Here is a 27,880-nt window from a genome sequence, read left to right on the forward strand (position 1 = left end):
GAAGCTTCAGTGTTTATTATAATACTGCTTCCATGTGTGCCATAGGAACTTGCAAGCATACATGCATGTTGCACCAGGTGTACTACATATGTAGTCACCCTTAAAGTCTAAACATTTACTATGTACAAGCATATTTACAGAGCCACTGCAACATGTCAGTTTGGCCATGGTTACAGAACTTTGTACATTAGTGATAGAATTTGACATATCAAGCTGATGAATGACTGGCATGAACAAGTATATGAACTAAATGAGAATGTATGATAAATTCAAGCTGGCAAGTACAAAAATTAATACTTTTATTTTACAACTGGATTTTGAATCGCTACATTCCTAGTTGTCCGCAGAACCTCAAAGAATCGCCACAAAGCACACATCTTAAGCAAGAAAACCTATGTTTCATCGTTTACACTGCTTAATATTTACTTCGACGACTCGAGGCATAACTACTGCAAAAAATTTCGACCATTATAATATTTACAAAGACTTCAAATTATGCTCAAGACAATACAAACTAATATCCTCAAATACCTGTTAAAATATAAACGAGGACAAATACAAGTTAGCCGAGCCAATATTTTTCTGCACTGATGTGCTGTCGGCACAGTAACCCTCACAGCTCAGTTAGCGTCCAACTAACTAGAGCCAGAGCATTACTTTCCATATAAGCTGTCACATACAAAAAGTGAGGTGGGTGATGAGAGTATTAATAATAATAATAATAATAAAAAAAGGGGGGGAGAGGGGTATTAATTGATATTTTCTTGAAAGAGGAAAGTTATCACAGCTTATTACCACCGAGGGAGGGTAATAACAGAACTTTATTCAAATTTTAGTTGTAGTCAACTTGTAATGATGAAATTCTGTCATTCAACAATGCTGCAGTATTATCTTTTGTACTGGATACAGCACGTGTATCTTGCTTTCCTGTATCAAGACCTTCATACAGTCGGAAAATTTTAGTTGCCTTTTCTGTATAATAAAAAAAACACTAGACAATTTCCTTATTTGACTTTTACAAATCAATTCTCTAGGAAAATTAAATAATTGCAGAACTGCCAATAAGATCCAACCTTTTGTTGTAATATGAAATAGCATTAAGACATTTACTAATGTAAACTGTAACAAAGTAAATAGAATGACAAAAGGCACTTTTCACCCTTAGAAAAGTTCAATTAAGCCAAACTTTTATATACTGTATATCTGTGTGTACTGTACTTACTTTTATTATATATTATATATGCAGTATATAGTTGAATTTTTTTTTTGTTTTTTTATCGAGGATAAAAAAATATTATATAAAGTTTCCCAAGGCCGCATTAATCTCAAAGTCAATCTTCTTAATGCTAGCACATTCGAGCAACCACACAGAGTATGGTAAAGCACATGGAGGTTCACAATCCAAGACTAAATATAACTTAAGTCTCAAAATGACAGTAGATAGAAGTAACGTAGTTATAAACCGTCTGCCAATTTGGACGTTCCGATGTAATCATATCATTGACATCCTGCAAAAAAAAATTTCATGTAGTACAGTAATAATTTGTATATTATTAAATATTTAATAAATTGAAGTAGAAACTGTCTTTGAGAACTTTACACATAAAACATATATTACAAGTACTGTACTTAATTACCCAAGAGTAGTTATAGGATGAGGGCGACCTTTCTACAACTTACCAGTAAATTAGGTATTCCCACAGATTCAGCAGCTGATATAGCAACTTGAAAATTTTGTCTCTTGTTTTGGGGTGAAAGATATTTGTAGTTTATTTTTTCTGACAAATAGGTATCCAAGATGGCACAAAGGGCAAGGCCATCATTCCAACTGGAGCTGAAGTTGGTAATATCAACGTTGTTGTAGCCCAAGGTCTTGCTCTGACACCATTTGAGCAAAGCATTTCTCTTTGATCCTCCACTTTGTGCTAGGGAAGCCAAAGGATCTTTCTTATCAACAACAGCACTAATCTGAAAATGATAAACAGTAACCTCATAACCTTGGCAATGCAGTAAAGTAAATTTGAAAGTATTATGCAGTATTACTGTATAAACAATTCCACAAGGGCCGTGACGAGGATTCGAACCTGCGTCCGGAAGCATCCCAGACACTGCCTTAATCGACTGAGCTACGACAGGGTAAAAGACGCAGGTTTGAATCCTCGTCACGGCCCTTGTGGATTTGTTCATTTGATGCATCAGTGTGATCTCTGTGTAATTACTGTATATTTTCAAATCTAACTGTAGTACATAAAGAAGGCTTACCTGTCCATAACTATTGCGTCTCATGGTATGGTCAATCTTATTGCTCAAGATTGAAATAGGCTTCGAGACATTATCACCAGAACCAAGAGAAGAAATTTTGCCAGAGTTTTTATCACTTAGTTGCGACATCTTGACATTGTCAGAGAGATTAGAAGAGCCCGGACCCGGTTTCGAGAAGGTAGATTGAGTGATTGACGACTGACTGATGCCATCCGTGAAGGAATTGCGCTGGATAGCTCTTAGAGGCGAGGATACTGATGATGTTCCAAGAGTATTTCCAGCATCCTTCAATGGTGAGGATGAACCACCACGTATTACAGTCTAGAAAAATATATACCAACTTTTAGAAATTAACTAATACAGTATTGTGCATTTTAAATTTTGTTGAGGTAAGTAAATGTATAAATAAAATAACATTAATTCTGATTTATTTCACTAGTTGTGTTTGTCAGTCCATGAAAGCATGGTACTGTACAATAATTTAAAATTAAATTGTGGTATGTAACACACACACTTGTAATCTACAGTTAAATTTTCTTTTTAATGTAACCAACTTAATTTTTAGATAGTTTATAATCTTAGCATGTCAAACACAGTTCTGATTAGAAATCTATAAAAGTGCAAAGCAAATTGGTGAAAGCTTCTCTACTCAAACGCTCAGATTACCCAAGAGTAAATATTAGAATATTGTAGCTTCTCCAAATACTGAACCATGACTTGGGACAATCTGAACACCATTGAGGTTTCAAGGGTTTGAACACTACCAGTGCTGTACTGAAGTTCAAAATATATACCAAGCCATTTGAGGTCTGAAACTTGTAGTGGACACTGTGTGGAGTCCTAGATTATACTGGCAAAACTTGTGTCTGCCAGTTTTCAATTTCATCCGTACTCTGGCACAGAAAATGGAGTGTGGGAATTTCAGGGGATATTAGACTTTTTGCGAGCCATGATCAACAGCTTGTAACAGTGTATTACTGGTTTATTACAGTGTACAGCAGTGCTTGTCTATCAGTGAATACAGTAAGTAATTAGTCTCCATTTACTGCCTGCCACCTACTTTTTAATACCTGGTGCATATTTTAAATATCCCATTATTCAAACTACAGTATTTAATTTGCTTTTGCAGTTGTGGACTGAGGTGGCCTTCACAATTTCTTCCAGTGCATTCCACTTGCTGACTGCCCTTACGACACTAGTACAGTACTTGCATTTCTTCTTACAAGAAATACAATACAGTACTGTATTTCTTCTATAGGGTAGCATATAGTGTGTTCAAGTTATACCTGTGTCGGCCATTGTGAGGTAGGAACAACGGGTTGGTATTCCTGTGGTCTCCACAACCAGTTATTAACCATTTAATGTATTTAGTGTCTTAATTCTCTTTGTTTACCTTTCTAATTCGTTCCTTTACAAGTGTTAACTCTGGAACATTAGTATTTTTATTAGTACTTCATATATCACCAATTGGCAAACGACTAGGGAACAGATTTTAAATACAGTATACCCTTCAGTGAATGTGGATGTTCTCCCCAATTCTGGCAATTCTATAATCTTCCTAGATGCACTACTCTCCCTACTTTGTAGAGGATCCCAATTACTTATCATATATCTCATCAATTCTTGACTTTTATATCATTATCATACTTTATTACATAAAAAGAACTTCTCCGTGCAGTTTCAAATGTAGATATGATAGCCTAATAGTCTCCAGAATTTATACACAGATTGATTGATAATCAAGAGGCGGGACCTAAAAGCTGAAGTTCAACCCCCCGCAAGCACAACTAGGCGAGTGTATCCCTAAAACTATTCAAATCTCATCCCACCCTCATGTTGACTTCAAGTACACCAGATAATTGTGTTATGTTTTCATAGCAACAAACATATCACTAAATTGACAAAGGATAAATGGAATAAAAGGGAGCAGTGGAGGGGTGAAGCACAACACAGATGCCTTGTCAGCAGGATGCATGACAACTCTTAAAAGGCTGCACAAAGGGCAAAATTAGGGAATTAAATGGTTGAGTTAGATGACCAGCATCTTCAAAGGGGATAGAGAAATACAGTAACATGGAAAGATGGCAGAAGATTTGGCTGAAGCTGATATGGTGACAGCCTCCTGCTATTGCTACTCCACAATGAGAAGCCTCAATGAGGTAGTAAGTGTTAGAACCATAGTGTAGGCATAACATGGTTGATCAATGAAGTATATTTAACATGTATCAAATTTTCTGCAGTACAATTTTTTTTCTGGGCTGATGTTCCCCATTCCCCATAAAAGTAATGAAGCAAAGGAATGACAACATGTAACTGTATAAGATGGATTCAATATTTATTAAACACTTACCTCTGTATCGGCTCTCTTCAGGATCGGAGCAGTTGTCTTGTTATTAATATTGCTTTCACTACTGGTACTGCAGAGACTTGATGTGGAAGAACTCCGAGAACCTGCACGCGTCTGCCTAGTTGCACTTTCAATTGATTCTGTTCGAAGAAGAAACTTTATTAGTAACTACTGTAATGTGAATACTGTAGTGGATCTTATTTTACAAAGTCATTCAAGAAAATAAGCAAATATTACTCATTTTACATTTTTGCAGAAAACCTAGCTATCAACAATTTAAGCCTTATTTTAAAGGTCTACCAATTCCTATTTGTCATATTTTAGATGGCAATATTCAAAATACAGTACTGTATTAGCATTATAGGAAATTTGACCATTTTTTCTTCTTTTTGGCGCTATGGAAGCTTTAAAAATTATACAAAATTTAATAATATTTGAGTATGTACATCTTCACCAAATTCAATTGGGCAAATTAGGACTGGACCTACTCCAGTTTCAGTGTCTGTTCAGTGTGTTTTTCTTACCAAACCAATTGCAAACCTCTATATATATATACATATTATGCTTATGTACATATCTAGAAGGTACGGCATTAAATATAAAGATGAGGATTTTACACACTCGCTCCTGAACCTGTACCTGAACTCCAGTTTCAGTGTCTGTTCAGTGTGTTTTTCTTACCAAACCAATTGCAAACCTCTATATATATATACATATTATGCTTATGTACATATCTAGAAGGTACGGCATTAAATATAAAGATGAGGATTTTACACACTCGCTCCTGAACCTGTACCATCAACTATAAACTAAAATCTACAAATATTTTCCAAAGCTAAATATTTGATAGTTTAGCAACCACAAACATTATCGTTACATATCCAAAGACTATGGATTAAGTTAGCAAAACCTAGTTATATACCCGATTGCTACCAAACTGGTTATATTAATTGTTATGGGTCTCGTATTTCAGTGGAACCTTGCTATGACAAAACATATTTGAGTCTAGTCTTCCAAACTCTAGTCTAATGAGATTCTTCAGAAGAGTCCTAGTGTTAGTTGCACCTGTAATTGTGCTCAAACGATATTTAAACAACTACAATATGGAGAAAAAACTGATTTAACAGTATTACCTCTACCTTTGCCTTCTAACCGCTCAATACCTAAGGGATATTCTACAATAACTATTTAGGTTATGATCCAAGAGGTGTCACAACTGCAGTATTTTATAAGACCATTTTCAAAATTACATCTCTGCCTTCTAGAACTATAAACCACACTCATAAGGGCCTGCAAGTTTCATGCTTTCATATTCCACAGCCATTATACACAAAACTATTGTACCACCCAACATCTTTAACAAATACCTTGTTTCTTAAATAACATCTGTGGAGACACCGCATCTCTATTTCCCTTTTTATGGTCTCCAGACTCCGCACCAATTGGCCTCTTTCCCTTTACTGCAAACAAAGTATATAAAAAAAAAATATCCTAATAGATAAATTATAAATGTCCTTTCATAAGCAATGCTATTTACTTTAGCCAAGGATAGCAGCTTCAAGCAAATCTAAAGCACACATGTACAAACATGTGATGGGGAGCCACACACCACAACACCCTTTCATAATGGTAGAACCAAGAACCATAAAGCGGTTAAAACGTCAAATTAAAATCAAGTGTCAAAAGATACCTTTTTTTTTGCACCATCAATGTGCGAAAGGGGAAAAGAACGAAACCGGTTTGTATACACTTAGTTTAAAATAAGGATACAGGTATAGAGAGCTTTATTAGGGAACTCATGCACAGGGTAAATGCTCACCGATAAGAGATTTAACTCTTGAATCTCCACGTGACAGGGGGCGAGGGTTACGGCGGTCGGCAAGGATGTTAGGGTCCCCATTAGGCAGGGATGCGGGTACTGCACGTACAGTGCGGCGCTCGCTGCTACCATTGTTCAAGGTGGTATTACTGCTATTACTCACTGGGCTGCACACTTTCACAGCTGTGTAACACAAAAGACTAAATAATGAACTAAGGAAATAGGTTATTCTTATTACCGAATATATTGCTTTACAAAGCATGATAGCTTACAAAGTAAAATGCTCCTAAAAGTTTGGATACTGCTCACCTTGGTACCCAAGAGCCAAAATTGCAATAGGAAATCTTGCAGAATTTTATTGTGTTAATATCCAACCCATCCTCTGTTTGGATTATATGTACTTTAACAATGTGGACCATCGTATATATATTCGTGTAATGTGCAATAAGTACAATTTGTTACTACCGAATTTGGACACGCCTGAAAGTTTGGCATCTATATTAATAAAACATTCCTAGGCCTAATACACGCAAAGGACTAATATAATACATAAATGGGCTATACTAGGCCAAGGAATATTTAAGTTAGAGTCCAGAAAAAATAAACCTAAAACCAAAATGAATACAGTAGTACCAAGTTCTATATAATTGTTCATTACATCAATATACGTACGATGGTCCACAGTTAATAAAAGTACAGTACAGTACTATCTGAACAGGAGGAAGTGTTGTAATATTGTAAAACGTGAGCAATACTGTACAACAAAACTACCCAAAGAGATATTATGTAACCACAAGAGATCTATTCAGGAGAGTAATCAAATCAGGTCATCTCCAGATAAAAGGAGGTGTAATGTGCAAAGTGGTAGTATTGTGGCATCTGTAGAATGTTTAACTTTTTAATGCTTTATCAAATCTATCAGATATGACATGCATGCATGTATACAGCTTCACGAGGATAAGTGCGTTCATTGACATTTGAGTTGATAGCATCCCCCCCCCCAAACCTGTAGAGGCTATGCAAGTCAAATTATGGAAGGGGTATTGCGGGAGGAGCGAGAGGAAAGGGAGGAGAGGGGGATATGGAAGGAGGCCAATTCCATGGAGGCACGGGTAGAGAATAGGCGGAAAGTGGTTAGAAAATTACAATCACCATACTTAATTATAATAACCTTTATTAGGCATGTTGAGGGGTTGAACCTGTGTGCTGGGTGTTCCCAGATGAACACACTAGTCGACTGCACCACGACATGGCAAAGAATTGCAACCTGGGGTACTACTGCACCCACAAGGATCCCGAGGCTTCCACTAAAGCCGAAACAGTTTCACACAATTCCCCCTCATGTATTCTGGCTCTCGTCTAGTAGTTCTACTTCTGATGCCCCTCTTTCAATATACAAATCAAATGGGTTTTCACATGGGAAATCACAGTGCATGGGGATAATTTTGCGAATCTATGTTTTGGCTTCAGTGGAAGCAGCGGGGATCCTCATGGGTGCAGTAGTACCCCAGGTTGCAGCTCTTTACCATGTCGTGGCGCAGTCGACTAGAGCGTGCATCTGGGAACACCCAGCATATAGGATCAAACCATCACGGCTCCTGTGGAATTGTTCATCGATATATAACAATGATATATCTGTATTTAATATATATTCCTTGTACAAGTAAACAATCTCAAGGCAATATATTTAGTCCACCAGATGCTTTAATTGCTTACTCTAAAAGCAGGAAAATATTCAAATATGTTTTGGTATATACTAGTGCAAAACAATGTATTGCCACTTTGTAACATCCTTGGTAATGGGGTTTTACCTTGAGCAAACATGTCCAACTTCGGTGGAAGTTCTCTCTCCACTAAATATTCCTCTAGAGTTTAGCCCTGGTAACAAATCCAGTGAACAATAAGCAAATATTGACTTTACTCTCCTTTTGATGCCTTTTAGTGAAGATTAGTGGCATCCAACACCACTTTTTTAATGGAATTCCTTCAGAACCAGCCCCTTAATGTTCTGTCTGGGGTCACACTGTCCCAAGATTAAAAAGCATTTTAGTGGTCTGTTTGAAAGAATTAAAGGAACTGGTTACCGAATTAAACAATCGTGAAGTTTTAATGCATCTTTATGAGGAGAATTTATATTCTGTGAAATGCACTAAAGATGATCTCTACTTAAAACATTTCTACGATTTAGCCAATTTTATGAGCTGGTAGAAACTTATATGTTCTTACAAATATAATTTAAAGTCTGGGATAGCATTGGAGGCCTTCATGGTGCCATTCCTACAAATTTATTTTCAGTAGCGTCAATGTTTCATTTTTATAGTTTAACCAAATATAATTATTTAAACAAGTCTCCAGCTGACATCCTTTTTGATGCTTTTGAAAACTAGAATTTAAAATTCATACTTAGAATTTAGAAGAAAAATTTTTGTCCTTTTAACACTTTCGCGCTCTCGGCGCTCAAAAAAAAACAATACCCCAGATGCTTTCGGCACTTCGCGCGCCTACGCGGTAAGACCGAAAAAGTGTACACTCTTTTGACTGTCCTGACAATAATTGAAAGCGCACGTATTTAAATTTGGTATCACTGTGTTCGCAATGAAATTGTCTATAAGAGCATACCTATAAAATGCCGCCCAAGCATAAGGAGTATCAACACCAAATAAACTATGCAGATCACTCGCCGAGAGCGCCAAACAGCAACAAAATGTTTCCACTCTCTTAATGGTTGCGAAGCCTACAGTTGTCCTACATCGCTAATTTTGGTATCATTGGAATCGCAATAAAATTCTCTACACGGACATATGCATATGAATGTTTAATATAGGTAATTGCCCACCCGCAAGAGTGTGTGAAGTGGAGAGTAGTTAGCAGCGAGCGCACTGGCGAAAACACAGGTGGGAAATCATGCTTGGAAAGTTTATACGTTTCCTGACCCTACTTTTCTATGTACGTATTTCTTTTTTATACCAATGTGTTCGCAATAAAATTTTCTATAAGATGAACTGTATAACATTTGTACAAAGCATGTGTAAGAGAAGCGCCAAATATAGAACCACGTCGCTCAGTATGCGTTCGCGGCAGAAATGAACGCATTGTTTTCGTTCGTTTGATGTTTGTCATGTTTATACTTGTTGAAACATTTTATAATTTGTATGACAGTGATCGCAGTAAAATTCCCTACACAGACATATACATAACACATTCAAATATTTCCCACGTGTTGGATATATCAACGGCTAAAGGGAACCCACTGCCACACGCTCGCCACACCCCCAAACATACTTTGTGTATTTTTTTTTTACTCATAGAAGTTTATGTGATATAATATTCATTCTGGTAGCAAAAAATTCGCAAATAAATTCTCTACAAAACAAAAGTATCCCCATCCATTTCGGTTAAAAAATGGAATTTATAGAAATATTTTTTCGATTGACGAGAAAAGTAGGCAGTTATGCGGAATCGTAAGAAAAACCAGTGACGAGTTATCTCTAATATAAAGCGCGAAAGTGTTAACAGTGTTCACTAGTTTAATAGCTTTCCCTAACAGCACATAGAATACATTTTGTCAAGGGAACCAGGTTAAAGTTAAGGTCTTATTAAGCTAGAAGAGCACTGAATATGATTTTCAACAGTAAAGTGTATACCAATGACCGGTAAAGTGTATACCGGTAAAGTGTACCAATGACAGAATCGCTCCTAAATTGTGCCATTTATCATTTGTATATTAATTAACACTTTCGCCCGGGCATGACGCAGCATTGCGTCATCCGTTTACTGTCGGTAATACTAGGGATGACGCAGCATTGCGTCATCCACTTTAAATAATCGCCAAAAATCAGGTTTTTATCCAATTTTTTGGGGACTGGTTTTAAAATGTGCGCCGATGTCTTCCCATTTTCTTTGTTGAGCCTCGTGGCCCTCAGGTGGCTTGGCACACGCTGTGGGCCCATTGTTTTCGCTCCACTGTTGTGACCAATGTCGCCTCCCCTCGCATCTCAAACATGTGAACATTTCGGCTATTTTCCGTGGCTATATTTCTTACTGCGGCTTTAGAAACTATCTACGCTTACTCCACGATGGATAGTAATCATGAACAAGGCCCTTCCAGGAAGAAAATTGCGAAAGAAAGGCTTGAAAAGGGAGGGAATTGGGAGTGTAGCTGGAAGGCGTCTGAGCGCTCACTTGCGGCCAACGCGTGGCCCGTCTTCAACTCGTCGGCGGTTGGAGCGTGACCAGGTTTTTTATTTTATATGCTAATGTTCCTCTAGAGAATTCTATTGCGAACCCATTGAGACCAAAATGAAAGACCTAGGACAAAAATTGAGGTGACCAGAGTGAAAATGGTGAAAACATTTTATTGCGTTTGCGTGCTCCTGGGTAACTCGTTCGCACTTTCTCTGTTTGCTGCGGGTAATTAGCCGGGCTTTTGGAGTTTATATGCATTTAGTGCTGTAGAGAATTCTATTGCGAACACAATGATACCAAATTTAATCTCGTAGGACGAGAATTAAGGTGACAAAGTTGGAGAGTATACACTTTTCAGAATTTACGCGCGCTCCCGTGACACCCTGGGTCCCATATCGCACAGTTGAGGGGTGGCGCGCGGGGTACGCCAAAATGTTAATGTACAGTAGCCTATCCGAATGTAGTAGTGCCAACTTTTAAGCCGTTTCAAATATGGTAAAGATGAAGGGGTTCATTGCATTCCTTTTAGTTTAAGTGATATGTAAAAAGAAACTTAAGGTTGAAAGAGAAAAAAACTGTAGAATAAAGACTTATAAACTAATCAAAATAATAATGCAGGACATTCCAGTTTAATTGTGGAGGGAAGAAAACGGAGGAAGAGGAAACTTTTAGATGTATGTTAAGAACTTTATAAAGCTCAGATTTAGGTCATCAGCTTCTGCCTCCACCTGGAGCACAATTGCCAATACCTGAATTTTCAAATTGTCGAAACTAACGTTTTTGTAGAAAGGAAATCATTAGCGTATGAAAGCTGACACTTGTTCAGGGAATAATTTAGTAGCCAGAACAGAAGCATGTAAACATTTTATCTGAATGAAGCCAAATATATATGGAGCAGCAGTTTGATTATATCTTTATTATATCTTGAGTTTGAGTATATATTGATAATATGCAATTCACTGACAATGTTTAATAAAGGTGTCTAACTGCACAGTTTTAATACGATAATTATCCAGTTATCCGTTTTTTAACAATTTGAAACATTAATAAAAAAAAACTGATGTGCACATTCAGTTAGCACAGATTTTGAAAAATTAAGAAAAATTCCTTTAAATTTGTTGAAGCACTTCAGAAGTAAAGTACCTTCCCAGATTAAGGACAACATTCGGTAAGGAAAGTAAAAAATATGCAATTATCAGTGTTATTATTATAAAATCTGCCTATACAGTATATTTTCTGAATACTGTATGCACAAATTATGTTCATTAATTTGCTTTAAGAACCTCACCTCCCGAATAAAACTAAAAAAATTAAAAAATCTGAGCATCACCCGATTTTTAAGTCTGGTTTGAAACAAATTACAATAGTTCGAACGTAGTGTGCACTGAATTGGCATGCTAAACTTTCACACTAAAAGTAAACATTCTCACCGAAGTCCAATTGCTCGCCACACATTTATTCGCAGAGAGTAGGAAGAAATTTAGGTTGGCATCTTTGAAAGCAACTTGTCCACCAAGAGAAGTGAAAGCTTTTTCCAATCCTTTGGGTTTTTCCTCACTTTTTAAAAAATTCAGGTATTTAACAACAGCTAAAAATAATGTGAAGGTAAATAAGATTATATTTAACAATAATTGAATTGCATTTGTTAATGTGTAAACAGTTCGTAACTAAGTAAACCCCTTAGAATAATGTAGCATTAATTTTGTTTAACTCTTGAATTAAAAGATTGAGCCAAGACATACTAGACTAGCCTAGCCTATACTGCCAATTAGATGACATTCATTAATTTTTTGCAAACTTTGTTCAAAGTTAATGATACTGTTTATGTATTTTCCCTTAGAGGTTGGCAATGGAAAAATACCATCCAAACAGCCCCTTCTATGCAACTTCTTGTACTTTAATTTTGCCTTCTTAATATCTTACGCATGTACTCCTTCACAATCACTATTTTTACTTGTTTTTGTATACAATGCTATAGTCTCATTTGTGGACTCAAAACCGACAGGTTTCCTCTTAATCCAATTTACTACCTTTCACAGATGTGTCCTCGGCCAGCTCTTGGTATCGCCCCCTAGTCCCCCCCCATCATCATCCCTCCATTTATAATTCACAATTTTATTGTGTGCTATTTCTATTTTATCTAGTCCTTTAGCAACTTGCTCAGGCCACAAGTGTGAAGGGGGGAAGGGATAGATTAGCTGGAGAAAGTAAGAATAACCAGTTACCTATACAAACTATTCTCTAAGCAACACATCCAAGAATGTGTACACAAAAATCATATTTAATCATTAAGCTTGAGCAACTAATAGCAAGCATGTAGGTGGGAAAATGAGCAATGGCCAAGAAGCATAGTACCATGCCAAGATGTGTATTTAAATAAATTTGGTTATTATTCATCAAAAATAACTATAGCAATTTGAAACAAATTAGGGAATATAATTTTTCAAGCTAAAATAGCACAATACTGGTAAAACCTAACGGTGAGCCATCTTTAAAATAAACCTTATAATACAAAATCCCTACCCTTGGCTTTTTCAAGGTCCTGTCCTAGCTGCTTAAGCCTATCCCTGAGCATGGCATTTTCTTGAGTCAAGCGTTCCAAATCGTGCTGCGCTTCCGTCTTGAAGTCATTTGCTACACGAACTGTCATCAACAAGTCACTTTGGAACTGCTCCCATTCCTCCACCTTTAAAAACAAAATAAATTATACTTTGCTGGATTGATAAAGTCAGTTATATTTACTAAGCTACATTAAGTAAAACAATTATCCAGTTGTAATTCTCTACCCTTGGAAAGAAAAGGGAAAGATGATAATGTTTATTTCAGGAATATATTCAGTTCCATCACTAAGGATAAAATCAATGTTAATGGAGATGGTTGCAATAAACATTTAGGTATATCATGATGACAATTAACTTTAATACAACTATCTTATTTGATGCAACACAAGATGACTTGACCACTAGCATGTCCCTTCCATTTCTGGAACAAGTTTGTACACATGCTATTTTCCACACATTAATTCTCTGCAAAGCTTTATGATAGGTTATAATTTATGATTTAGACATCAACCATTTAGTGTGTAGGGTTATTAAAAAAACAAAGTATGCAAAACTTTACCTGCCTGCTAACAAAGTCCCTAATTTACAAACAAATGCACTTCACACCTGCTTGTTAAAATGTGCCTTTTCCTCGTTGATACAGCGATCCTTCTCCGACAACTTTTCATTTGCCTCATTTAATTTTTTCTGAGCTTCAGACAGGTTTGCTTTAAGATCTCTCTTATCTTCAAGATGATGTTGACATGCCAGTTTAAGATCTTCAACCGTTGCTCTTAACACGTCCATCTCTTCTTGTAGATGCCTCTGCTCCTCTTCCAACCGAGTCTTTTTCCAGTCAGCATCTTCCAGTTGACTCCGGGCATTATTACGGGCCACCTGTAGTTTGGTTATAACATTGTTCAACAAAGAAAAGTATCCACTCAATTTTCTATACCAATTTATGCAAAATATACCATTATATAATTCACAAACTGAGATTGTATAGAATTTTTTTTAAATTAGCTAGGTTTCTGGTCAATTTCAACTTAATTTCAGTTAATCACATGAAATCAGGAGATATTGTGAAATTTATGAAAAGATAATTATTTTTATCTAGTACATTCACTAAATAAGCATGTAAATATTAGGGCCCAAAAAAGTCTTATTATGAATACTGCAGTACATTGTGCAAACATTTTAGGTTGCAAAAATTAGCAATCTCCAGGTAATTAATAATAGTAATAAAAAATAATAAAAAATGCCACTAATGATATTGTACCATTTCTCACCAGTGTAGTGTAGCAAGCAGTAGACTACAGGAAAAACTGAAAGGCATCTTTATGTTCTCCAATTTGAAGGCTCACCTTCCTGATGAGCCTTATATTAACTAGGATTTTTTTGCATTATTATTGTTGTAAAATAGTAGTATAGGAAAGCCCCTAGTCAAATGAGCACCCTTTAAGTTATGCTGCACCATTCACTTATTGTGATACACCACTAATACCACTCCTGTTTACTAGTGCACTAGAAGGATATTAAAGTATTCTTTGAAAGCACTAGGAATTCACAATGTGGTATATGGAGTGCATCTAGCAGTCACCAGGATGCTGGTTCAATCCCCACTCTGCTCTAACAATTTTCTCCTTTTTTTTTTAAGCCTTAATTACACTAGTTGTGCATTATTGTAAATACATTTATAAAGTAAAAGCTGCATAAGTTTCATAAACAGCACTATCAAACAAAAGGATGGTATGTATGAGCAAGAGAAACTAGAGTAACTGGTACAGAACAGTACCAGTGATTCATAATGAAAAAGTCGCCATTATTGTGAAGAACTTTAGAGATGCATGGCAAACTGTATTTGGCTTCGCTTCTACCAGAAATTATTTTGCTCAATTCACTCATCAATTTAGGTTATATTTTCCTTTTTTAAAGAACTTTCGGTATATTATTATATTACATTTGTGTTGGCAGTCTTTACCAGTCTACCTCTACCCCCTCCCCCCTATCACACAAATCTCCAATGCAGACCATTCAGGAAGTACATGCAATTTGCACACTTCATACATGTACAACCAACTTGATATTAAATTTCAGTGCAAAAAAATTTCCACTAATCCAAATCCTAATTATCCAATCTCTCACAATGAGGACAGACTATGAATTACCAGGAGGCTAATTCCACTTCAATATTTGCTAGTCCATACCATCCTTGTCCTACAATGGCATCATTTCTACTGCTGTCCACTCAACTGGCACGTGCTTTCTTGCTGTTCAATAAATCTAATGCCATCACCTGTGTCTTTTCAATCTTCAGTTGCCCATCCACCTGTGGGGTCTCCAATATTACCCTTATTATTGCTAGTTTTGCTTGGCCTTAATTGTAACTTTCAACCACTTCCTACCAGCACTATACCTGCAGAGGGAGAGAACTTAAGCAACTTTATGTAGGATCCTGCTGTAATTACCATTATTTCATCCTGAAGCGAGGAAATTTGATCTTTGAGCCTTTCATTCTCGCAAGCCATTGCATTGGCTTTCTGCTGATGTGACGCATTTTCTTTTTCTAGAGCATCCTTCTCTTGTCTTACTCTCTCCAGTACATCAGGTAGTTTACTCTTCTCTCCAGAGATAACAGCTGCCTCTAGCTCCGTTATCTGTAAAAAAAAAAAAAAGTGTGTAAAGTCCATTTCAGTTCCAAGAAAGTTATGGAAAGGGAGAGGCACAGGGAATTTAACTTACCGAATATATAAAATTGCGCATCTATTGACAATAGGAACAAGTGCATCGTGATATTTGTTATGCAATATAGTAGGCTAATGCAAATGTAAAATATTGCAAGCTTAAATGAATATTCTTGGTAAACAGAAACATCAGTATCAAAATCCTAAGAGAAAACAGGGTAGTCAATACTAACAAATCTATGTAATGGAAGTGTGCTATGTATTTAATTCATGTGTTAGCAGAGATATCCTAAATTACGAGAAACTGTGTTGCAAGACCACACTTAAAAGAAATAAAAGTCCTTTTAAGTAAAAACCATGGAAGCAGTGATTAAATCATGAAAATTAAGTACTGTACATCACCCTTCAGCATTAACAAGATACTGGCTGAGGGCAACTGCTGTGATCTCTCTTGTTGTGCAATACTTAAGATGGTAGTAATCCTCAACCTTAAAGGAAAGTGAATGCCCCTATTCTTTGACCAATCTTCCAGATGAGCAAGTCCCTGAACATCCAGGATGTCTGGCATTTTCCTATCCACCCAAGTTTCACGCACTGGTTGGTGTTCTGAACAATTTTGCACCACCACCTGCACCCGGGCAATCATTTTCAGCCTGAATCTGGCTCCAGGTGTTTTTCACTTCTCACCGGGTAACTTCAGGAGACGACTGCCCATTTATTCTGGACTAAACTACTAAAATACCTTGTCTTTTGCAGTGTCTAAGGCAGTCTGCAGTCTTGTAGTTTCAATCTCTGTGGCTTTAGTGGTCTCTAAGGCCTCTGTTAACTGGCTTTCAGCCGCCTTCTTTTCACTATTAGCAGCCTCAAGCATAGACTCCAAAAGCTTCATCCTGAAAATTAAGAATAAAGTAATTTAGTACATTTTTTCTTTATAGCATGAAAGTTCTTCAGACAGTTAATTAAAAACTATCAAAGAATTTATTAATTCACTTTAAACTGAATAGCACTATAAATATCTACCATTACTAGATTAACAGTAAATGCATCAAAATATTACATTTTAAAACTTGTTTCCTAACCTTACCTATCTCTTATTAGTTGCGAGTCACGATGATAGCGTTCCTCCGCTTCTTTAGTGGTAGCAAGCTGCTGTTCCACTTCTTCCTGCTTCATTTGCAACAACTCCCGGTCTTCTTGTGCACTCTATCAACATACAAGTTAAGCTAGTTACATTTGAAACACAAAATTGAGGAGCAATTCATGTTTTGGTTACTAGTGTACATCTTAGAGATGATCATTCAAGAAAAATACTCCCACTGTATTAATCTCAGGAATTTAGGAAGAGGACATTACAAGTATAAAAATTTTCCGAAATATCAGTAAAGCACACCCAATTGCTACATGGTACTAGACCTAACACTACATTTTTCCATGATCTGCATTTTATTCCAATATCAAGAGTATTATCAAAACTCGCTGACAGTTTTAAAATTTGTTATTATGAATTTTCTGGCTGAAGCCAAGATCTAACATTTCTTTGACATTTTCCTCTACTTTATGCACCACAAAAAAAAAAAAAAAAAAAAAAAAAAAAATTCCATGGAGACCTTAACTAAAACTACTGTACTAGTAAAATGACTAAACGCTAATTATTCAATTTAATAAATTTTGACCAACAGAATTTTGCACGAAGTTTCGAAATAATAAAAAACTTTGCAACTATGCACAAAATTTACCTTGAGCAGCTCCATAAGTCGTTGAGTCTTCTCACACTGAGATAAATCCTGACTATTTTCGGACTGTTGGATCAGCATATGTTTGAGCGTGTCATTGTGTGACCGGGCTTCATTTAGCTTCTCCGTTTGTTGAGTCAGAGATTCCAAAATAACCTGCAAATAAAAACGATTGGTTAAACTATCACAAGGTAACACTTTACTCTTTACTATCTGTTCCACCTTTATACACAGTATGGTAATATTTACCAATTAAAGTATACAGTGTTACAGTATTTAAATGTATTTATTGCCTCCAAATCATTAAAGCCATTTTAAATTAATTCTTTCGATACAGTACAGTACTTCAACACCAAACAGCATCAAACTTTGCAACACACTTTTTATAATGAAATTTAGGCCCATGGTTAAGCAATTTAATCAAAAGAATTCAACACTACAGATCATATTAATTATTGAAGGCGAGGGAGACCAAGCTTCAATTTTCGGATATAACCTACATCCTTTCTCAAGGTACTGTATACAATACTGTACCTTGAGAAGGTATTATGCAGACATTATATTGTGATTCTATGTTGAGATATTGTAATTATGCTGCTGATGGCAGCATAATCACAATGACATCTAATGATGGCCACCAAGGGAAGTGCTCTGTCATATTTATAAATGCAAGCTCTTAGAATCTTTCAGAACATTGTATACCTACCTTGAGAGAGGAGATAGGTTACATCCAAAAAATTTAGTTTTTAATACATTTAAACAAATTCGGTCTTTCCTTCACCTTCGTTCAAGCACTGCAGCATTGTAAGTTTGTTAACTTTGTCATCAAAAGGTGACAAATGAATGTAATAAATTCTCATACTGTACCTGCTTTTCCTCTTGTAGTTGCTGCACTTCCAAGTGACTCTCGGAAAGTTGCTCTCTCAGGTCATCCAGCTCCTGTAAGGTTGCTTGCAGCTCCTCGTTGGTGCTAAATAAGATTGGCTATTTTAATGAATGCAATAGCCAATAGGCTCCACAAATTCCCAAAACTGAATAGTGAACGGTATAATGGTTAAGGTGACTAGTCATTACATTCTAGCTCCAGTAATTTAAACTATTTACAATTTAGTTTATCACAAACATAAATTGACATCACATTCACACTAGTTAATTTCATTAAGAATTACCAATAATGAGTTTCTTCCATCTGCTGAATGCGGTCTTGCAGGCACGCCACCGACATCTCCGACACGCTCGAAGTGGATTTGTTGTCCCATTCTCCCTGCTCTGCACACAAGGCTGGACCTTCACCACCATTCTACAATAAATATTAAACCATGATGCAAGACCAAAAGGTGTACAGTTTAAAATTCCATTTGTAATTTAATGCATATTAAAGCTTCGTTTAACAGTGCAAAAAAAAAAAAAAAAGTGCTCTACTATTAGACAACACAGTCATCCAACCTGCAACGGAACAAAAGGTTCCCCATTTTCATAAATTAACGAGAAAGCCACTACGGGCTAGCGAGTCATTAAGCAATCGGCAGGGGTATGGAACAGGCCCTGGGGGACATTACTAATTCTCAAAAACCTATCTTTTTTTTTTCCATGTAGAAGAAACCTAGCCATGTATGACATTTTGCCCAATTCCCACTACCTCAATATTAAGGAAAATTTACAAATCTACACACACACACAAAGCTGAAAAATAACTATGGCAAGATTGAAGTATAGGTGCTGTATAGGTGTATAGTCAAAGGAAAAGGCAAACAAATGAAATGCAAGTGGAAAAAAAAGTCAAATTCTTAATTACTGGCAGTAATCAAAAGGAAAATGTACAGTAAATCCCAAAACAAAGATTTATATATTTATGATTTACACACGGTATTCACACTAATGTGAATTCATCAATAAGAAAATCCGTTGGAGCCGTGATGAGGGTTCAAACTTACAAGGTGGGTCCCCCTCCCCCCCCCCCCCCCCACACGCTCTAGCGAGTAGACCATGACGTGGTATTATACCATGTCGAATCTCGTCGCTAGAGCGTGTGAACACCCACCGGATAGGTTCCAACCCTCACCACAGCTCCTACGGATTTTCTCCAATTTATTATATGATAAGCAAAACTGACAGGTCAACACACCAAGTCCTGTATTGTTAAAATTTACACTTTTACAGTGCTGTACAAGCATAAACTACCTACAGTAATTTAAGCTTGCTGGATAAACAATCCTCAACTTACCCATTCCTATTTTTTATTCCATTCTGCACATTTTAATATTTTCCTATCTTCTCCAGATTGACATGTAATCAGTTATATTTACTGTATTACTAATTTTACTAGTTCTGCCCTGTCATTTGCGACTGCAATACCCAGTTCCAATACCATATTTAAGAGAACCGTATCACCAGTTGGTAGCATGATACAAATTTTATTGCATTGTTGGTTCTAATACAAAATATTAAAAATGGCAGTACAGCACTATGTCTAGTAGTAAAAATGATGCATGTGGCAAGCATACAGGGAACACGGGTCACACTGCTTTTGCTGTTTTTGGGGGTGTAACTATGTACAGTATATGTGCTGTACTGGAACCAAGTGCACAGATACATTATGTTACTACAGTACTATGCATAACTATTTGTGTACTACAGTTACATGGTGTATCTAAATAGCAGTTACCTACAGACCAGTATTGTATGCACTCTGTAGCATAATCTTAAAATAGTTTTTTTTTTTTTTTTTTTTTTTTTTTTTAGATTGAAGTGTATAATACTTTAGTAAAACCGTCAACACTAACATTTACCACAGCATAACTGCCAAGACTTTCAAGTTGTGAAGCTGGCAAATTGCTATTTTTGCTTACTCCTGCTACTAGCTTCCTGAAACTGTCTTTAGACAAGCGTCGCCGGAGTTTTAGCTTTGATGCCATTGGTAAAATGTCAATGTTTCTAAGTACTGTATTTCAATGTAAATGAAGGCTTTGATCCGTTTGCTTCATCTTTCTCTTCACACAACTCGGCTGTGAAAGCTGTAGCACAATGAGATGCCACCACCACTACTGATCCACAATAGTACTATGCTACCCCTCTAGAGCAGGGTACGAGATAAGGGCACCTTCTCCATAATCTTATCTCTGCCTATCAGACAAATCCAGATTTATCATACTAGCCATTATATCCCTGCTCCTTTAAGACATATCAGAAGTACAGAGCAATCCACCAAACTTTACTTTTAAATTCAACACATTCCATACACTCATTCACTCAAAATACTGTGTGGAAAAAATTCTACAAAATACTTTGTAGTTCGTCCCTATTGACCTTCCTTGTGCTATTATTTTTAAACACCAAGCAAGTGAATATTAATGCCCATTGTTCAAATGGCTTATGGTATTGTAGAAACAATGAAAACTTAGCTCGGACAGCATCTTCATGCACCAATTCAAAAGAACATTAAACAAACCTGCGACACCGAGCAGACCTTTGTGAGGAGTATTTCTTTCTCTTGGTCAGAGAGTGGGGCAGAGTCTAAGGACACCCCCAGTTGCAAGAGCCGCTCTCTTAGTAGCTTATTCTCCGCAGCGAGGGTCTGCATGGTGTTTCTCACGTTGGCAGGCAGCTCGTGGGTGGTGGTGGTGGTTGGGGCAGAAGGGTGGCCTGTGGCAACAGTACAAGTACCACCCTCCATGGCACCCTTGATGTTTTCTTCGTCACTCAAGTGTTCACGCTCTCTTGCAGACTCCTGCAGTGCATGGGGAAAAAATAGCATTATTCACTGCAGCTTTAACATGTATAACTTACAGTATAAGTTGACCCATATTGATTTGCATCACACAATCTTGTTTGGATGTTGGAAGGAAGAGTAATTAGAAATTGCAAATTGTTTGGAGAAAATTTGTTTCACTACTTTCAGCTGTGAAAATTGGCAAGTGGGTTGAATGTAGATGAGAGATTCAAGCCTATCAGATGACTTCACATCACTGTGCTGTATACGAGTTCATGTGAAAGGGAAGCCCATTATATGATTAAAAGCTTTTCAATTGGAGAAGGTGTAATTTTTAAAAATTACTACAAGCTAAGTAACTCAATTTTTTAAATTCCTTGAACAGGATTTTTAAGATGGCCACACAATGACATCGTTTAATCCACTATGAACTTATGAAGTTAAAACATAAGTTAAATTATAGAAACACATACCCACATCAAGATGGAAAATTTTTTTTAGCATTGCTAATCTTAACTGGGTACCACTGAGACTACCATGATTCTCACCTAATAGTTAGGCACATTTCTAAATTTTGGAGCATCGATGTTTAGATCAAATTGCAGCATGATGCTATCAAGGCTTTACATCCTGATCACACTATCATACTTTCCTCCAGGTAACATCTATTATCTCCCCCAGATGGAGAACTCCCCCACCACAATGAACCATCTCTACTTTTCAATAGCTTTTATAATTGAACTCTAGTCCAGCTTGGGGACAATCATCTTAACAGCCCGTCCTCCAAACAAAGACCCAAAAGTGACTCCATGCACCCGCCAAACCCCGTTTATGAAGGAAAAACGGTTTACACACAACTGATTTTGTTATAACACTTCCGGAACAAGTGCTTCGGACGAATTTTGTTCGAGCCACAACGCTGTAAATGCTTTACCCACATACTTCAAATACAAATAATCGCCAACAGAACCTAAACACCTAACCTATGCTTATATATGCACAATATGCCATTATAATATTAATTAACATTTCATTAAATTCCTGTTTTGAATGAGCAGCACGTACAAATTTACGAATGCATCTGTGGGGTCGACCGCTGGATGTAATGGACTCGAGTTGAGGACGGGTTTATCTTAACAGTCGACCCACCACTGACCATGCATTGGACAAGACTCCCCTCGCCCCCCACGGGTCGTACCTGGAGTGGGATCTTAAGAGGTCTTTTACTCCAAACCCGGCATAAGGCCAAAGTTTACTTGTAATAACTTGGCCCATCAGACTTGCTTGTCATTGCCCACAGGCCCACTTACTGTATCTACTATAACCTGGCTGGTTCAACACTTTTCAGGATTTTTTTTTTTTTTTTTTTTTTTTTAAGCCCACTATTGTTCCAGCAATATTTATTATGCTTGCTGGAAGGATATTCAACAGGTGTGAACCTCTGATGCTCATAGCGTGTTCTCTGCTGTGCCAATGCAGCCTCACTCCTCAATGGCTATTCTCCATTTCCTACCACATCCTTTTACTCCAGGTTTGTTTTTGTGGAAATTTGAACATACTGGAAGGCCATGTTCCAATGTATATATTGGAAACTTCTCCTTTCCAAGAGTACATTTTAAAAGCTTTAAAACAGTCCTAATAATTTAACATGTTTTATTGTGCCCATGCGTGTCGTACAAGGGCATTACACTTTAATGCCCTCTTTCAGCCATATCTCCTCCTCTGAAAAGGGAACCCGAGTATCTAGCAGCACATTACAAGGTGGGACACCATAACCGATTTTAGTATGAGCACTGATGGAATCCCTGGATTTGAAAGCTCTCATAATCCATCCTAACACTTTCCTGGCTGCTGCTGCTATATTTGCTTTGATATGTTCACTGAATCTCAGGTCGTCAGAGATGATTCCCAGATCTTTTACGTGTTACATGCACTGGACAACTGGGTATCAATGACTACAGATAAGTGACCAAGCAAATGTATCTATTGACATACTACCAAGAACATAACCCAAGGTAATAAACTACAAAAATAAATGAACTTTTTAAATTATACAAAAGGGGCATGCTAATGCCCCCACCCCTGCAACCTGCACACAGCAGGCCGTTTACCAAGCCACATCCATCTGTGTTTTGCCTTAATTAACATCCTGGTTGTTTTCCCCAAGTTCAATACCTTAACCTACCCTAGCACTACACATCTTGTTGCAGCTCATCATCATCTCAATGCAGAGACCTTACTTCAAACCACACCATCTATACTACTAGAACATTAAATGTCACCATTCACACATTACTGTACTATCACGTGAAGCTCAAACTTCCGTAGTATCTCGTGACACCACTGTATCCTTTGAAAGAAGTGTTCCAATTCTCAGTTTCCTTGTCCTCATGCATCAACCTCTAGATGGTTTCGGCCCCCTGGAGGACACTTACACTATCATAACTTCTGATCACATTCAATAGTACTCTTACTTCAAAAGTACAAAATACGATAATTATGTATAAATTGTGGATGCTACCAAACTGACCATTATATCTGAAAATGTCTGCCACAAACATTCCTGTTAGGCCTACACCACAGAGACTGGGAGCTTTTACACCATAATGATCTTTCCCTGTGTCACCAATCTTAGCAATTTAAAAACAACAAAGCAAGCAATTAAATTTCTTTATTATGCACCCCATACCCATCCCTTGGGCGGTGGAGGAGTTACTTAAACGGTTACATTATTTTCAGTCGTTGTGCGTGTCTTTGCTGTTGTAAAGTTAGCATATGGAAACAAAAAATTATGGGGAAGTAATGTTTCACCCGATTCAGGCTGAAAAATGTTATGAATTCATCACCCGCCTGGTATAGTTGGCAGTGTTATCTATGCCAGACAAAATAGCACAGTATTTAAAGTACTACTACTAGTTGCTCTACTAATCTGTGCGAGTCGTGAGTTGACTATGTACCACCGCTAAGCAGATCATCACTTTGCATACTTGCACCTGCTCGGGAATTTCAACAAGGTAGTAAGACGGGTAACGCTTCACAATCGTCTTACAGTATTTGGTACGGACCCGGACATGGGGGGGGGGGTAAGGAGACAATCCATATTACTTTTCAACAGCGAGCCCAGTTTCTTGGCTAATAATAGGTCTCCAATTACAGTAGAAGCAACCTGGAACCAAACAACCCATCATTCTGTTTTGATTATACTTTTTGGAACTATGTAGTCGATCATACCAATATGCACGAAGGAGCCCAAGTAAGCCACTGTTTTTCTAGAGTATAAAAAAATAGTACAAAGCTAAAAACCCAGCCAATATTTGTATGTCTAGTAGAGCACATGTGTGCACTATAATAGGCGTGACAGCATGAATTGGGCCTAGGACCGCTAGGATAGACTATTTGCCACAATTACAGTAACTTTCCCAGTTTGGCCAAACTGAATAGTACAAATCTACTTTCTGCTGGTTCATCATGACATAGTAAAGATATGTTCGAAAGTACAAGTAGGTACTTTCATTTTTAGGATGGGCTGGATAAAGTCTACATATGGCAGACAATTCAAGGAGCCGAACACTAAATACAGTACTATACTTTTTTCAGCAATTTAATAAAATGTGCGTTGTCCCGTCCCCTGTGAACTCCAGCTATGCTTAGAAAACCCTATTTATGCCAAGATATGACCAGGGGGTTTGACAATCGAGGACCAGCTAAGTTCTAGTTGGGTAACTTTCCCCCTCGTTACACTGGTGTCCGGCTTGGTGGTACCCATAAACATTCCCAACTCTTTCAGTTAACATGTTAAAATTTCATTAAATCTGGTATACATTGCTTGTTCAGTCTTATGCTTCATTAAATTATTATTTATGACTGAAAATTATAGCCAAGATTCTTTTTTATTGCAACAAGAAATTGAATTAACTGCTTTTACTTTTACACGATTTGCATGTTTTTGTAGATTCAGCTACTGGTAAGTTGGAACAAAAGGTTGCTAGTAGCACGGTCTATGGTGAACCCGTAGTGGTCTTGCCTGGCACAGGAGCGGGGCAGTAACTTGTGGATTTGCACGTTGTTTTAGATTTAGCTACTCATAATGAAGTGTCCATGTAGCACGGGCTATGGCGAGCCCGTAGATTTGCACGTTTAGAACACTAAAGTATATGAGGGAAGAACTGAAGTTTCCAACCATACGAGAGAGAATAATGCAAGTTAACACTACCTTCTGTCTTAAAGTCATGAGAGATCCTACATCTCCTGCATTGCTCAGAGACAAATTATTTAGTGCTGTTAACACCCTTTTGACTGGTGCCGACATACCAACTCACTCCTTTTATGATAATTGGCTGAGAAACAATGCTTACAATCTCATTAAACTTAACATTCCTTTTAAGTGCAATCTACCAGTCTCTGATATTCCTCTCTATCTGTACCCCACCATTCAAGTATCATACACACCTGTCACCAAGAAAGATAATGAGAATCTTGCTCTACTCAAAGCTGTCACTCTTGAAACAATTGCCTCCTCCATCGAGAGTCTAAGATCTCACGAGCACTGTGTCTACACCGACGGCTCAGTCCAGTCTTCTACTGGACGGACTGCAGCGGCATGTAGGTTTTATAGAAATAATATCTGCACAAAGTCTGTCAGTGTCAGGTTAAACAACTGGCTGACCTCCACACAAGCAGAACTAGCAGCATTACATTTAGCAACCAGCACATTAAAAAATATTGGAGGAGGAATAATATTCTGCGATTCAAAGTCTGCTCTTCAAGCAATCGAAAACTTCTCTTGGAAGATCGACAGCAAGAACCTAATACTCCCAATTATAAATGACCTAATTGATGCACAGAGTAAAGGGTCTCGAATCTCCTTTGTATGGATACCCTCACACATAAATATAACCCATCATAATGAGACAGACATTGCAGCCAAACTAGCGTGTAACAAGTTTGAAGTTGAATTAGATCTAGGTATCCCCATCTCTGCTGTCAAAACTGTATTGGTCCAAACATTCAGATCTGATAGGAAAGAACTTACTGACTCCCAACGACCTGAAAGTACTAGTATAAAAAGCTATGATTTGTTCAGATCTGAAACCTACATCTATGGACAGCACAAAACGTCCACTAGACTGTGCGACACAGTGGTTGCAAGGATCAGGTTGGGTTACCGTTACCTGTGGCAGGTGGCTGCAGGTGACGGGTCTCCCAATCCTGAGCACTCCAGTTGCAAACTCTGTGAGCAGGAACTACGGCATGATCTCCCGCACTACATCACTGAATGCCCAGTTATTAGACCTTTCAGACCAGTTGGCATGAGGTACCTGGAGCTTTGCAATTACTTTATTCACTCTTGTATTCTTGAAGATATCCTCACAGTATACCCAAAATTTGCCAGTGCAGGCTATTAAACACATGGCCCTGTATGACTAACCATCCTGCGAGATGGGGACTTGTATTACCACTGCTACCTTATTCAATCTTGTGTTGTTGATATCCTCAAAATGCATCCGGAGTCTGCCAGTGCAGACCGCCTATCACATGTCTCTGTATGACTAACCATCCTGTGTGATGGGGATTTTATAGCATCACCTAGTTAGCTTTTTTTTTTTTTGACACACTGTACTCCACTTCATATAGTCTAGGGTAGCTGCACTAATGCAGATGTACCTCATAACTTAATAAAAAAAAAAAAAAAAAAAGTTATACGAAGGGGTGAGGTTAACAAGTTATACTGACAGGTGAGGTTAAGGGTGAGGTTCTCTCGTTAGCAGGAAGGCTAACTAGAGAATAAGTGTAGGGTGGATGGAGATTCACAACTAACGTAACCGACGTAGGCTCGACCATGAACGCCCAAGGATCAATCATCTAACTTCAGAACCTTGGCACTATTTTCTTAACCATCCTTCTTGCTACCACGGAACTAAGGAAGCAAACTATCAGGAGAAGGATGATCAAGATTCGCTACTTGGAACAAAAAGTTCCAAGCAGCAGGGGCTATGGTGAGCCCGTTGTGCATTTACCTGGCACAGGAGCAGGGCTGTAAGATCGGGAGAAGCCGACTATATAGCCCTTAGAAGGGGTCAGGATAAGGATTTGGGATTGGACGGGGTGGGAGGCCAACCACTTTGACGGTTGGAAATTGAACACCGACCTGTGTGAAGCGAGAAGTTGCCCTAGGTCTATAGCCTAGCATTTTGCGCGACTACACGTGCAAAATACTAGTCTATTATAAAGTGGCTTTGAACAGTTAAGCGTTAATCAAAGGCAATCGGCTGTTGCCAACCGCGAAGACCTAGAAGGATGGGCAGAGTGCCAGCGAAGGCTCAAAGCTATCACATGAAAGAGCAAAGGCAACCAGTCAAATGGTTGTACAAATAACACACCCCCCTCCCCCCGACATCCCTCACCCCTAGGTCAAGGATATCTGGTCAAGGGGAAAACGTGTCTAAGGTGGGCAGTTTCCCTCATCGCTCAAGTGTTATCCAAGTTGAAGTATACCAAATTTAACATGTTCATAGGCGATTCCTAATCTTTAAAATGGTCAAAATTGTGTGTAATCTGTTAAAAGTCTAATACAAAAATATAAATTGTCATGTGAGGGAGA

General features: G+C 37.6%; 1 protein-coding gene across 25 annotated transcripts in view; it reads right to left on the reverse strand.

Moving 5' to 3' along the window:
• The window catches only part of LOC123773018 (cytospin-A), a 424,140-nt gene continuing 396,260 nt past the window's right edge, over positions 1-27,880 (reverse strand). For 14 of the 25 annotated variants that reach the window (XM_069315366.1, XM_069315367.1, XM_069315363.1 and 11 more), the window contains 15 exons: positions 21,019-21,297; positions 18,740-18,870; positions 18,438-18,540; positions 17,574-17,726; positions 16,922-17,040; positions 16,580-16,727; positions 15,622-15,810; positions 13,781-14,050; positions 13,137-13,299; positions 6,429-6,611; positions 5,977-6,069; positions 4,613-4,749; positions 2,263-2,583; positions 1,681-1,968; positions 1-1,508 (listed from right to left, as the gene is read on the reverse strand). In XM_069315366.1, coding sequence (XP_069171467.1) covers positions 1,419-1,508; positions 1,681-1,968; positions 2,263-2,583; positions 4,613-4,749; positions 5,977-6,069; positions 6,429-6,611; positions 13,137-13,299; positions 13,781-14,050; positions 15,622-15,810; positions 16,580-16,727; positions 16,922-17,040; positions 17,574-17,726; positions 18,438-18,540; positions 18,740-18,870; positions 21,019-21,297 — 2,667 coding nt within the window. In that variant the 3' untranslated portion in view covers positions 1-1,418. The remainder of the gene's footprint in view (positions 1,509-1,680; positions 1,969-2,262; positions 2,584-4,612; positions 4,750-5,976; positions 6,070-6,428; positions 6,612-13,136; positions 13,300-13,780; positions 14,051-15,621; positions 15,811-16,579; positions 16,728-16,921; positions 17,041-17,573; positions 17,727-18,437; positions 18,541-18,739; positions 18,871-21,018; positions 21,298-27,880) is intronic. The other 11 variants (XM_069315372.1, XM_069315374.1, XM_069315359.1 and 8 more) reach the window with 3 other exon arrangements.

Source organism: Procambarus clarkii, chromosome 81 (genome assembly GCF_040958095.1).
Source record: "Procambarus clarkii isolate CNS0578487 chromosome 81, FALCON_Pclarkii_2.0, whole genome shotgun sequence".
NCBI lineage: Eukaryota > Metazoa > Arthropoda > Malacostraca > Decapoda > Cambaridae > Procambarus > Procambarus clarkii.